The sequence below is a fragment of the Mixophyes fleayi genome, chromosome 8, assembly GCF_038048845.1.
Source record: "Mixophyes fleayi isolate aMixFle1 chromosome 8, aMixFle1.hap1, whole genome shotgun sequence".
NCBI classification, from domain to species: domain Eukaryota; kingdom Metazoa; phylum Chordata; class Amphibia; order Anura; family Limnodynastidae; genus Mixophyes; species Mixophyes fleayi.
Window position 1 is genome coordinate 60,358,375 of NC_134409.1, and position 15,178 is coordinate 60,373,552.

The following is a 15,178-nucleotide window of genomic DNA, read 5'->3' on the forward strand; positions in this document are numbered from 1 at the left end:
TTATCATAGTATAAATGTAATAATAATGAGAGCTGTACGCTGACCGGCAGATATTGCATCTACCTGCACTAGGGGAGCAGCTCAAGGGTTAATAACGTTTTTTTAAAAATTCTACTTTTTAACACTTGCTGCAGGTGCGTTGGCTGTAATGACGCCAAACCTGCCGGTGCTGCAGGAGCTGTAAGGTACAAACATATTGTATCCTGCCCTGTCCTGTTTAGTAGAGCAAAGAAAAGAGCAGCCCTACACCCGATTCATTAGTACACGTATCTTCTGATCCGTGCCTTGCTGAATTTGGTAGTGCGCAAGCACTAGATACGTGTAAAACTGAATGCGTATTGCACTCAGAAAGCATTCCTTGATGAATCAGAACCATTGTGCTCCCACTATATAGGTATGTGAATGGTTTATTTTAAATGTAAATTTTTAAAAGTGGAAATTGTAAAGTTACTTCTGGGGTTCAACCTTTATATTAATATACTAATATTCCTTTAGGATCTGAGTAGATTTTATGGTTTGTCTCTAACGTTTGTTGTATATTTTTTGTCTTTCTCCTGTCTGTTAAGAATTTTGATATTGTCCATTCCCACAGAACAAATGTAGAAAAAAAACCATATATTCTTTATAAATTCACTGTCGAGTTCTCTTTACAGTACATTCAAATCCATAATTTATTAGTACATTTATTAAAATGATATTATATTTTTTCAGCCAATGTACTCCAAAATAGTGAAGTATTAAAATAAGTACATTAATGTAAACATAAGTGTAAAATAATGTATATAACACTTCCCAATATAATTTTTGGAGTTTACTATTGTGCCATAGCGGAGCTTCTGGATCAAAGCCTTCTAAACCTAAAAGATTGTGAGCTATATTCCAGACCTTATCTCAAATATGAAATAAGGAAAACACAAATGTCTTCTGACTCTAATCATTTATTTGTGGTACTACAGATCATTTATAAAAGTACAAGAAAAGTGGTGTATGTTTTGTTTTTAAATACCATCTGCCTATTTTTGTGCAAGTGTGCCTGTTTTGATAGCATGAGTTTCTCAAGATGTCATGTGCAGGTGGTGCAAAATTTAGTATCTTGTGATGGGAGAAGTAATGTGGACAGGGAGATTTCTTGAATGCAAGGTAGGCTTCGGCTCCTTTCCTTGCGCCCGCAAAAAAATAAAATTTTGTTTTTGTGGGATAAGAGTATTTAAATGAGATTCCCAGAGTTGAGAAGGTCCATATACAGAGCATTCCCTATTTAGTTGGGGGCAACAAAGCATTTTCCTTCCTGCGCAAGGACTTCGAATAGGAAATCAAATTATTAGGTTCAACTGTCATTCTATGTATTACATCATATATGCAGGCAATACTATTTAAAGTAAATAGGCGTCACTAGTGTGTGCAACACTGTCAAAAAATTGCTCAAGATCAAATAGTTCAATGTGATAGCATCATGGAGCCAGAAACACTTAATTTATGGAAGAGACCAACAGAGGTTGATGTAACTTGTGTAGAGTAACCTATGGGATATATTCATCTAATGCACAAATATAATACCTCGATGATCACTCAACCAAGTTCTTGTCAAGTTAAAACAAACATTGGACATTGGAAGAAGATAAAAATATTGTCTCCTGTGATAAACGCAGGGTCCTGCTGTTTCATTTTGATAGAATGAAGATATGTAAAAAAAAATTGCATGGATACATGAACCTTCTATCCTGAGCGTCATCAATGTTAGCTGGCAGTGGTGGTGTATTAGTATGGGTATGTGGATTTGTGCCACACAGTTGGCACCTTGATATGAGTAGAACAATATTTGAATACCACAAGATATTTAGACATTATTTCTAATTATGTATATCTCTCCAAGGCAGTATGATAGGCATTAGCAGGAGCGATTTTTAAGCAAGATAATTTTCCATGCACCCCAAGGCTAGGGAAGTTCTGAAATGTCTCCACTCCTTCAATAATTCCTATTGCTCCATTGCTTGCGAGGGGTGGCATGTAAGTTCTCGCACATGTTCTTGCGCTGCAGTGGCGGTCACATGGCCAAGTCATGTGATAATCCAACTAGAAGGGGTGGGAATAGAAACCAGCCTGCCCCGTAACTTTGGAAGGCCGTGTCCTCGGTTAATGTGGTCAGGTTGTGTTGCTGGCTTGCCCGCTACCCATACAAGTTGGAGGCTAAGTTTTTACATGCTAGGTTTTTGCATGGGTTTCAGTTGCCATTTGTGGGGTCCATCTGGACCTCTGCTGTTAAGAATTTGAAATTGGCACTAATGTTCCCCGGGGTTTTGACAGCCAAAGTTCACAAGGAAATTGAGTTGGGATGTATGAGTGGTCTTTTTCGAGTTCCACCTTTCCAGGACCTGGCGGCTTCACCAGTGGGTGTGGTCCCCAAGAAGGTGGCTGGAAAGTTTCAATTGATTCAGCACCTGTGATTCTCGCTGGGCGCGTTCATTAATGACCCGATATCCAAGCGGTTTTGCAACATGTCCTATCAGTAATTTGAGACAGCATTGGATATGGTTTGGGCTTTGGTTACGGGATGTTGTTGGTGAAGGTAAATATTGAATAGGCTTTCCTTCTCCTTCCCCTCTATCCCGACTTGTATTCGTTCATGGGATTTAGGTTAGCAGATGGATTTTATGTTGACAAGTGTCTCCCGATAAGATGCATGATTTCCTGTACGTTTTTGGAATATTTCAGATTCTTTCTCTATTAGTGTGTTTCAGCGGGAACAGGGCTTTGGTCATTTTCTTGATAATATCTTGGTGGTTGGGCTGGACAGTCCCAGACCTGCGTTGAGATGTTATTTTCTGTGATGCCACTTTTATATTCCCTAGGTGTTCCCGTTGCCCACAACCCATTTGTCTTATTTAGGCATTGAGATCAATACGGTCTTGGGATTCTGCCGGCTGTCGGTAGATAAAGTTAGTAAATGGCACTCAATGATAGCTGAGGTGTTAGGCTCTCCGAGGATGACATTGAAATGGCCCAGTCCATGCTTGCGCTGTTCAATTTTGCCATAAGCTGAAGTGGGCGATGGCAGGCTTTACTTGGTCCCATTGTTGGACACCCCTGCCTGCCAAGGTCCAGGATGATTTGGCATTTTGCTATGTTTTTCTTCAGATTTTTAATGATGTGAAACTGCAGCCTGCACCCCTATGTCCAGAAGGGAGTTGGAACTATTTACGGATGCATCGAGGGAGGTAGGGTGTGGTGCCTATCTTGCTGGGGATTGGTGCACTTTGAAATAGCCCGGTGATAGGATGCGCTCCAGCTGGACCTCTAAATTAGTCCTTTTGAAGCTTTTTCCCATAATCATTGCTTTCCTTTGGGTCGGCTACAGGGCCGGTAAATCCTCGTCGTCATGAAGTTACTTGTTTACTTTTTCCTCTACATTGGATCTGATTGGCACCACAAGGTTTTATTGTTTTACCTTCACTTGTGTCTGCTGCTCCCCCTTTATTTCCCCCTTTTATTTTATTTGTATACCTTCAATGTCCTCCACTTTTGCACTGGTGCTACTTCTGCTCTGTGGTGTTGGTCTGTTTTTACTGACATTTTGGCTCTCTGTCAGTTTCTGAACTGGTCGGTCTTTTGAGTTTTCATTTATCTTTGTTTCTCAAATGTGGAGTCCCTGCTTCTTACCTGTTATTTCATGCCACTCTGTGTCTGTTTAACGCTCTGTTGGTTCTTTTGCTGCCTTACTGCACACCAAAATCTGATCTGGGTGGTAGGTCACTCCTACGTTCAATGGGCTGCTTTTCATTTGGCAGCTAGGGACACCTCCTCCATCCCGGGGTTGGTAATGGTTTTCTGGTTGGTTTGGAGGGGATCACGTTGGCCTGCGTTCAGGGAGCTCCTATGTGCAGAAAAATCCAGATAGGGCTGCCCCTTATCTTTATAATTAATTTGGGGGAAAGTATTTTATTTTGGCCATGTGATATCCATGGAGTTAATTTTGTGGATTAAATCCAACCTGGCTTGGGTCCATGCCTCCTGGTCTGCCCTTCTGATATGATGGTCCAATATAGTTCCCAGGAGGTTCTGGGGGTCCTTCCGCAAGGTGCAGTTTGGGAATGAGGTTAGGAAAACTCTTTAGGTGGTCTGCGGATTGAGCACCCCGTCAATTAGATTCCAAAGTACCTTCCTTTATCGGCGGGACGGGGTTCACTAGACAGATGAGGGTCTGGTTTTGTTTATTAGAGAAATTTATAGGTGGCAGGCCCCTGGTCTTGAGGATCTGGGTGTGGCTGGAAAACACAGTGCAGTCGGTGGCCAATGATTGGTGGGTGCACATTAATGAGGTGGGCATTCTAAACCCGTTTCCCTTTGAAGAGTCTGCTATAGTTTTATTGCAAGTTCCACCCTTGTAGGTTGACTTATGGTTGTCCTCCTTTCAGCCCAAGGGGTTGTGGGTTTTGGCATTGCTTGGGATAATTGATTCCAGGTGAAGTTGTTACCCACGTTGTTTAATATTGAAAGGGGAAGTTGACCCGCATTGGAAAATCCGATTTTGGGCCTTGCTGCTCTGCATGCTATTTTCTCCTCCAGTTTTCAATTTTGCCAAAATAAACTCCTTTATTTTGTCACAATTTAAGTCTGGTGTCAATTATTCAAAGTATATGTTAAGTGGGTAAGAGAGATTATGTAAGATAATAACATCAATAGTTAACCATTTTAAGTTATAAACTAAGCTCACTGTTTCTAATGAGGGATGTTTAAATCTAGAGGTAGGCAGGAGCTGCTAAAATAAACATAGCTGGCCAGCCTTTCAGGAATTGTACAATAGTAAAAGATACTCAGCCTACACCTTGGAGAATGTGTATGGTAATATCAGATTATTTGATGTGATGTCAGTCCAATGTTTTTGACACAGATTAGAATTGTCTTTTAATGTAGTTTATTTAGCTTAGTTCATAGTATATTGATCAAGTCCAATCCAAACAGTAAACGTTCTAAATGATGGTCTATATATACAGTTCAAATGATGTTAGGAATCTGATCCGAATATGCATTTGGTCTGCAGTACCTCTATGCTACCAAAGCTGCTGCTGCTTTGCCATTAGACATTTCCACCTCCCCTGCAGATGTTAACCTCCTTCCCTTATAATGACCTGCACCTGTTCCACTGCCTTATATACCAACCACAAACATTGTTCCTTGCTGCTTCTGGTCCCTGTCAGTACTCCTGGGAATTGTGCCTGTTGCTCTCCTGATTATCTGACTTTTTCCTGTTCCACCAGTTTGCACCTTTGTCTATGTTACAGGAGTGAAAGTTGCTCAATCAATTTAGGTTTCAGGTGCTTGAAAGGATGGGGTTATCCAAAAGTAACAAATACAGAGAAAATTTCCCCAGCACACTGCTATAACCAGCAAAGGAGTTTCTATTTCTACTTGTACAGAAAAATGCAGAATTCTCAGTTGCACACATTTGCAAATGTATGGTAAGCAACCTGCCCCATCAAGGTGCTTCTGCTATTAGGGTGGCCCTAACTCGTCAACAGTAAGAGTCCCTATTCTTGGGCCATACATATATGTGTTTTTAAATTGAGAGCTACATTACCAAGAGATACTTCCAAAAGCCTTCAAATGGCAAAACAGCACCACCACTCCCCATCAGCTGCTGATACCAAACATGCCTCTCAAACAAACAATACAGAAGTGGAAGTTGCTCAATCAATTTATAGATTCATGGCAGGAGCTTGAAAGTGTGAGATTATCCAAAAGGAGCGCCTTGACGGGGCTGGCAGCTTGCTATACATTTGCACATGTGTGCAACTGAGAATTCAGATTTTTTTATGTGCAAGTACAAATAGCAGCTTTTTAGAGCACTGTGCTGGGGGATTTTTCTCTGCATTTGTACCTTCGTTTATGACCCAGATCCTGGCTTTCTTGACTTTGCTCCTGTTTACTCCTTGGTATTGTTTGTGGATCTCTCAGCTTCTGACTCTGGCTTGCCTGACTCTACTTTTGCCTGATTATCCCGTGGATCATCCAGTGCCTCCAGACATTCAATAACTGCAGTCTACTGTCTAACTTGGAAAAAGAGAGGCTCCTGCTTCTCAGCTTTATCTGTCAATCCAGACATTCAATACCTGAAATCACCTGCCAAACTTGGAAAACCATAGTCTTCAGCTTTCCAGCTTAACATGGCAATCCAGACATCCTTGTATCTGCACTCCATTTACTATACCTGGACACCAATACCTCCTGCACCAGTGACTAAGCAGGTAATCCAGTCACCTTGTACCTGCACTCTCTCTGTTATACCCATATACCAGCATTACCAAATCTTTAGTTCCTGCTTGATCCTGGGTGCCTTTGCATCGTGACCTGATTCTGCGATATACATTTTGTTTGCACTAACTGCTACTTTGAGCTGTTCACTTAATCAGACAATTGCCAGACTATTCTGTATTAATCCCTGCCTGTCTTACTCTAAATTCTTCAATACATCTTAAAAGCATTACCGGTTGTGCCTATAGACTTGTGATACCAAAATTAACAATGACTGCATTTTGATATTACCTGTGTGACCTGTGTTCAAAATAAAGACACTATGTTTGCAGTAACTACCAATACGTTCCTTTGTATTCATACTGGGAGCCTTAACAAATGGTATAATCCTAAAGGATTAGAATATATTCATCCAATCCAGTTGACTAGGCAGTGTGTTGTAGAGAAATATCCAAAAAACAGTATTAGATTTTATTCAAGCAAAGGAGTTATTTTACTGTGTACTTGTAACTCAAATAACTTGCACCAATCAGTGACACAATTAGAAGGCTTATCTTGTGCAGAGTATCATATACCTCAGAAGAGAACCGAATTAGGATATGCATTTATACCCAAAATCTCATATATGTAGTTTATCCAAAAAATAAAGTTGTCAGTAGTTGCTGTTTGTCCGCATGCAGTTCTTCCTTAAAGGAACATGTAGATATATACTTAGGGCCATATATATTTGGACACAGACACAATATTTCTTATTTTAGCTGTTTACCAAAACATATTCAAGTTACAGTTATATAATAAATATAGGCCTAAATTGCAGATTTTAACCCTAACCTGTTCCTCCATCCAAATTGAAGAATGGGTTTAGGATTTACAGCTGTTTAATATGTAGCCCCTCTTTTTCAAGGGACCAAAAGTAATTGGACAATTGACTCAAAAGCTGTTTCATGGACAGGAGTGGGCTATTCCTTTATTATTTGGATGGCAATTTAGCTGGCAAAAGTTCTGGAGTTGATTCCAAGGGGTATATTTACTAAACTATGGGTTTGAAAAAGTGGAGATGTTGCCTATAGCAACCAATCAGATTCAAGTTATCATTTATTTATTATATTCTACAAAATGACAGCTAAAATCTGATTGGTTGCTATAGGCAAATCCTCCACTTTTTCAAACCCACATTTTAGTAAATATATTCCCAAGTGTGGCATTTGTCTTTGGAAGCTGTTGCTGTGAACCCACTACAAAGGAACTCTCATTGCAAGTGGAACAGCCCATCCTTAATCTGCAAAAAGCAAAAAAAAACTATTTGAGAGACAGTTTGTTGCATTCTGAAAATAAATAACGCACTGAGCTTGGCAACACAAAAAGGCCTAGACATCCACGAAAGACAACAGCGTTGGATGATCACAGGATCCTTTCCATGGTAAAGAAAAACCCCTTCACAACATCCAGCCAAGTGAAGTACCCTCTCCAGGAGGTAGGCGTATCATTATCCAAGTCTACCATAAAGAGAACAGTTCACGAGAGCAAATGCATTGGGCTCACCATAAGTTGCAAACCATTCATAAGCTTCAAGGATAGAAAGGCCTAATTGCCAAAAAACATCTAAAAAAGACAGCGCAGTTTTGCAACAGCGTTCTTTGGAAAGATGAAATTAAGATCAACCTTTACCAGAAAAAAGCATGGAGAAGGCTTGGAATTGTTTATGATCCTAAGCATACCACACCATCTGTAAATCATGGTGGAAGTAGTATCATGACATGGGCATGCATGGCTTCCAATGGTACAGGGTCACTAGTGTTTATTGATGTGACAGAAAACAGAAGCAGCCGGGTGAATTCTGAATTATATAGGGATATGCTCTGCTCAGATTCAGCCAATTTAAACAAACTTGATTGGATTGCACTTCACAGTACAGATGGACAATCATCCCAAACAAACTCCGAAAGCAGCACAGGAGTTTTTGAAGGCAGAAAAGTGGAATATCCTTCAATGCACAAGTCAATCGCCTGATCTCATCCAAATCAAGCATACATTTCACTTGCTGAAGATAAAACTAAAGGCAAAAAGACCCATGAACAAACAACAACTGAAGACAGCTGCAGTAAAGGACTAGCAAAGCATTAGAAAGGAAGAAACTCAGAATTTGGTAATGTTCATGTGTGTAAGACTTCAGACAGTCATTGCCTGCAAAGGAGTCACAACAAATTATTAAAAAGTAACATTTTATCTGTGATTATGTTAATTTGTCCAATTACATTTGATACTTGGAAAATAGGGGACTGTATATAAAATGGTTGCAAGTACAAAACATTTCATACAATATTTTTCTTCAACCCCTTGAATTAAATCTGAACGTCTACACTTGAATTGCATCTTCATTGTTTCATTTCAAACCCATTGTGGTGGCCTACAGAGCAACAATTATGAAAATTGTGTTACTGTCCAAATATTTCCATACCTAGCTGTATGTATTTGTAGGCTTATGTGATAGTACGCTATTAAATATCTAGTTTGGTAAAAGTAAAAAGAAGTTATCCATTGCTATAACAAAAATAATTAGAAATGAAAAAGTGTTCCCAGTGCTCAGAGCAGCGATGAGTGTCACTGTGAAATACAAAACCCAGATGTGATAGAATAGTATGTTTTCCAGCGAGTGGAACACATACCAATGCCTTTCAGGGGTAAGTCTGCCTTCTTCAGGGTTATGAAGGGTTGTATTTTGTTAGATCACCGACATCTTATAGGGATTCAGGGAGGGGGAATGTAAATCATACTTGCCAACTCCCCCGGAATGCCCGGGAGACTCCCGCATTTCGGGTGAGTCTCACGGACTCCCGGGACAGTATGGCAATCTCCCGCATCTGCCCACTTCCTAGTGAAGTGGGCAGAATTAGATCCAAAACACCCAAAACGGCATTTGGGGGCAAAATGATGTGATTTTCGGAGCCCCGCCCCCTGCATGCCCAACTTCCCTCAGCAGCTCCATAAGTTGGCAAGTATGATGTAAATTGTTAAAATGTGCATGTCCAGGGGTATGTTCTACTGATAACATAATCATTCCCACTGTAGTTATACATTGTTGATAAAATCATGATCTGTATGATGATATCAATGAAAATGAGAGACCTCTTTTTTAACTATCCAGCTGTTGGACATGACATTGTGCCTCTCAAATTATTATAAATAAAATTAATAGAAAAGTGGTCACTGGCCAGGCTGTGTTAGTCATCTGTCTCATTTTGCTGTCACACAGTATAACCACTGGTAATACTGGTGATAATTCTACCATAAGGTCTTTGCCAAAGTAAGTAAAATACTGTACTGAATCTTTTTTCACATCTAGTTGTAGCATTTTATTTAGAATGGAAATGCTGGATTTAACCTTTGTAATTTTCTGAAAATGTTGCCATACATATGCACAATAGTGTGTTTGGCTCTTAATTATTTTGTTTATTAGTACCATGTTGGTTGGTTTGCAGGGTCAGGTATAAATGAATCATTCTCTTTGTGATATGATTATAAGCAGGTATAACAGCAATGCCATTTTTGGGATTATGAGGTCTTTTGCTTTCTGCCTTTTTATTGTTTAATTTTCCATAGGTCTCTTGTGCATTCTTATTTCCAACAATACAAGTTTAGAAGTTGTCTCACTCCTCAATCACCAGCTTCTTTGACAGATATAGATATTTTTAAAAGTTTTGTTAAATGACACATTTTTTATTTTCATAAATGACTCCCATTGTTTACATAAATATACAGTTTATCTTTTGCAACAGCTTTAAGCATCTTTTTACATAAATACATGTTCTAAAAGCAGTCAAAATGTCTAGGAAGGAATAAATACATTACATTATCAATGTACTTTACTTTACTTTGTCAGCATTAAATTCAATATTATTGAGTTTTTCAGTGTGATAATTTCTATGTAAACCATGTTACTAATATGTATTTGCTATTTAGGACCATCAAACAATATTAAGAGCATGGGCGGTTAAAGACTTTGCTCCGAATTGCCCTCTGTATGTTCAAATATTGAAGCCTGAGAATAAATTCCATGTCAAATTTGCAGGTAATATTTATTTTTTTCAAACTTAACTAATATGTAAAGTTGATGAGACTGTGAGAATGAACATCATTTAACATAAATCTAGAAAACTAATGTATCCAGTTAGTGGTGATACAATCATGACATTGTATCACAAAGAGAGAATGACAACTGACACAAAAGATGTCATAGAAAAATTATTTTAGCTTTGATTAATGATATTAGCATACAATGCCTCTATCAGCAGGAGAAGCCCAAATCAAACCCAAGATTAAAGGGTACTCCACTTTCAAGACTATATTCACATAAAGAAGAGAACATATTCCTTCGTCCACCAAAAAGTTCTAAAGAAATTCCCATCCTTCATTCAATATATGCACTTTCAAGTTTTATACAAATAGTTATAATCCAATGTTAACCTCAGACAGTAGATGGCAGTAGTACTCTACAGAAATATAAATATGTGATAGTGTACAGTCATAGACAAAAGTTTTGAGATGGCCACAAATATTATTTTTCACAAAGTCTGCTGACTCAGTTTTTATGATGGCTATTTGATGAAGAGTGATCAGATGAATTGCAAATCATTTCAAAGTCCCTTTTTGCTAAGACAATGAACTTTATCCCAAAAACAAATTTTTTAATGCATGCCACAAAAGGACTAGCTGACATCATCATCAACATTCATTTATATAGCGAAAGCAGATTATATAGTGCTTTACAATTGGGAACAAACAGCAATAAAACAATACTGAGTAATACATACATACATAGACGTAAGAAGGCCCTGCTCGCAAGCTTACAATCTGGGACAATGGAATGATACACAAGGGTACGTGCTACATCATATTGAATATTTGTTCAGCTAGAATGCAAAGATTGCAAAGTGTTTAGTGGGCTATATGCTCAGTCACACAACTGTGTTGGTCAGAGGGTTGTTGTTTTTTGTTAGCTGTAGAGGGTGGTAATAGGGTAAACTAGGGAGATTAGGAGGGTGGTAGAGGAATACTATAAGCTTGTCTGAATAGGTGGGTTTTAAGAGAACTCTTGAAGGTTTGAAGACTAGAGGACAGTCTTGTTGTGCGAGGGAGGGAATTCCATAAAGTGGGTGTAGTCCAAAAAAAGTCCTGTAACAAAGAATGGGAGGAAGTGATGAGAGTGGAAGAGAGACACAGATCTTGTGCAGAGCAGATGTGTCAAATTGGGAGATATTTTGAGACAAGTGAGGAGATGTATGTTGGTGCAATTCTGTTGATGGCCTTGTATGTTAGCAGAAGAATTTTATATTGGATTCACTGAAAAACAGGCAACCAATGTAAAGACTGACAGAGATTCAGCTGATGTAAAATGATTTGCAAGGAAAATCAATCTAGCTACTGCGTGCAAAATAGATTGTAGGGGCTCGAATCTGATTTTGGGAAGATCAGTAAGGAGGGAATTACAACAATTGATGCTGGAGATGATGAGTGGCTGAATTAAAGTTTTTGCAGTGTCTTATGTGAAATATGTATGTATTCTGGAAATGGTTTTTAGATGTATGCAGTATGATGTAAATATAGAGTTGATATAAGGAACAAAGGATAGTTGCGAGTCAAGTATTACACCTAGGCAACACGCTTGCAGGGTGGGATTTATTATCATATTGTCAACAGAAAAAGAAATGTAAGTCAGTAAGCTTCTATTGTTGGATGGGAATATTATTAATTTTGTTTTTGAAAGATTGAGTATGATTTGGTGAGAGGACAGCCAAGATGAAAAGGCAGAAAGACAGTCAGTAACGCGAGACAACACAGATGGTTAGAGATCAGGAGAGGATAGATAAATTTGTGTATCATCCGCATAGAGATGATACTGGAATCCAAAGGAGCTTATTAGTTTTCCAAGAGAAGTGGTGTAGCTAAAGATTAGCAGATAACCTAGGACTGAGCCTTGTGGTACTGCAACTGATAAAGGAAACGGAGTGGAGGTTGTTCCAGCGAAATTAACAAATAAAAGAGAAAGAATGATTAGATAGATAGGATGAGAACCAGGATAGGACAGTATCTTGAAGACCTAGGGATTGTAGAGTCTGTATGAGGAGGGAGTGGTCAACAGTCTCAAATTAAGCAGAATTCGAAGAGAATAATTACCTTTAGTTTTAGCTGTGATCACATCATTGACAACCTTGGCCAGCGCAGTCTCTGTGGTGTGTTGAGAGCGAAAGCCTGATTGAAGAGGATTTTTTTAAAATAGTAGTAATCACCTTGTGCTTGAATAGTGATGAAAAGATACCAGTAGAAAGAAATAGATTGCAGATTTTAGTTAAAGGTGGAATGAGCACATGAGACAGGGACCTACCAATTTGTGAGGGTATGGGATAAAGAGGACAGGATGTTGAGTAGTAAGATAAGAAGAGAATAGAAACGTCCTTTTCATTTGTGTTTCATTCATCAAATGAAGAGAGGGTGTCCGAGGTAAATGTGTTAAAAAGGCATTTGGGGTTTGAAGTCTGAGTATAGATGTCATGCTGATTGAGGTAAAATAACAGACTGAAAGCTTTAAAAGGAGGGTGGTGCTTGAAATCATTGTTTTTCCTCTGTTAACCATGGTTATCTGCAAGGAAACACATGCAGTCATCATTGCTTTGCTCAAAAAGGGATTCACAGGTAAGGATATTGCTGATAGTAAGATTGCACCTAAATCAACCATTTATCGGATCATCAAGAAACTTCAAGGAGAGAGGTTCAATAGTTGTGAAGAAGGTCTCAGGGCTCCCAAGATTGTCCAACAAGCACCAGGACCATCTCATAAAGTTGATTCAGCTGCGGGATCGGGGCACCACAAGTGCAGAGCTTGCTCAGGAATGGCTGCAGGCAGGTGTGAGTGCATTTGCATGCACAGTGAGGCAAAGACTTTTTGGAGGATGGCCTGGTGTCAAGAAGACCGGCAAAGAAGTCACTTCTCTCCATGAAAAACATCAGGACAGACTGATATTCTGCAATTCTGCAAAAGGAATAGGGATTGGACTGCTGAGGTAAAGTCATTTTCTCTGATGAATCCCCTTTCAGATTGTTTGGGGCATCTGCAAAAATGCTTGTGTGAAGAAGGAAAGGTGAGCACTATCATCAGTCCTGTGTCATGCCAACAGTAAAGCATCTTGAGACCATTCATGTGTGAGGTTGCTTCTCAGCCAAAAGAGTGGGCTTACTCACAATTTTGCGTAAGAACACAGCCATTTATAAAGAATGGCATCAAAACATCCTCCATGAGCAACTTCTCCCAGCCATCCAAGAACAGTTTGGTGATGAACAATGCCTTTTCCATCATGATGGAGCAGCTTGCCATAAGGCAAAAGTGATAACTAAGTGGCTCGGGGATCAAAACATCGAAATTTTGGGTCCATGGCCAGGAAACTCCCCAGAACTTAATCCCATTGAGACCTTCTGGTTAATCTTCAAGAGGTGAGTGGACAAACAAAAACCCACAAATTCTGACAAACTCCAAGCATTGATTAGGCAAGAATGGGCGGCCATCAGTCAGTATGTGGCCCAGAAGTTGATTGACAGCATACCAGGGCGAATTGCAGAGGTCTTCAAAAAGAAGGGTCAATACTGCAAATATTGACTCTTTGCATACACCTAATGTAATTGTCAATAAAAGCCTTTGATACTTATGAAATGCTTGTAATTTTACTTCAGTATACCATAGCAACATCTGACAAAAAGGTCTAATGGTGTTTCATTTAGGTAATAGATGCTTTTAGCGATGCATACCTTATGTAGTTTTTTTGTGTGGCCTATAAAATAGATAATATATAACACTGACTGTAAATATTTACTTTTCTGAACAACACAGTACTAACATGTCATACAGTGTATTGCTAATGTATATCTCAAAATGCAAATTAAATGAGATATAAACAATGCAGTACTAAAATAAAAGACAATATCAACACAGTGCTAAATTGTGATATAGTCACTGTGATATTATATTATATTATATAATAGTGGGTAGCCAATGTATCCCAAAAAATAAAAAATAAATAAATTCAAATGCAAATAAATAAGAAAAACCTTCTAAAAAAATAAGTGCTTATCTTACTGAATAGAGAGACCAGCTACTGATTGTTAAGCAGAGTTGAACTATAGACATAAATTGACAAAAGGTGCACAGCAATGTATCAATGCATTCAAATGCACAGATGAAAAACATCTATGACTTGTGGTAATATTCAAATTCTTACATTGTGAACGTTATAGTTCTTAGTTTTCAGCAGACTTTTCATTACATCACAGTGCCATGGCAATAAGAACTCCAATTTGTCCAGGTTTTTTGATGAAAGGCTCCTAATTTTGCACTATAAGTATAACTCATGGGAATTTATTATATGCTGGGCCCAGGTGGTGCCAGGTCAAGGCCCACATGAACAAGAGCTTGGTCAAGCCTCTATAAATACATAAATAAGCCTTATTTATGAAAAAATATCCTGTGTACCTTTTAATTTGTCCAAATGCAAATGCCTATTTGTCTGCCAAACACATTCGATGGTGCACTCCTATGTAAAAACAGGATGCTCCTACTAGCAGATTCATCTAAGTATGTTCATGGTACAAACAGTAAAAAGCCTAAATGACTTTTCTATACAGACAAACTCTAGTAGTACAACAACAAAAATAGGATAAGGAGTTTTAGTACAAATCAATTTGGACAATTCTGAAATTCTGATGAATTTCAGAGATTCCCTGTCAGCAAATAAATTAGCAGGATGATTCTGATTCACCAAAACTTTGGTGAATAAACAATATGCATTGCTGAACTTGGCTACACTGTCCTTGTTGGCAAAGCAATGGAAATCAGTGATAGTCTATCACTAGTACACTGCTGCTTTACATCTCTGTGTTATGT

General features: G+C 38.7%; 1 protein-coding gene across 4 annotated transcripts in view; it reads left to right on the forward strand.

Annotated features, from left to right (window-relative positions):
* KCNT2 (potassium sodium-activated channel subfamily T member 2) overlaps window positions 1-15,178 on the forward strand; it is a 614,388-nt gene that overhangs the window by 418,725 nt on the left and 180,485 nt on the right. For all 4 annotated transcript variants that reach the window (XM_075182645.1, XM_075182644.1, XM_075182642.1 and 1 more), the window contains exon 13: window positions 10,210-10,318. In XM_075182645.1, the coding sequence (XP_075038746.1) occupies window positions 10,210-10,318 (109 nt within the window). The remainder of the gene's footprint in view (window positions 1-10,209; window positions 10,319-15,178) is intronic.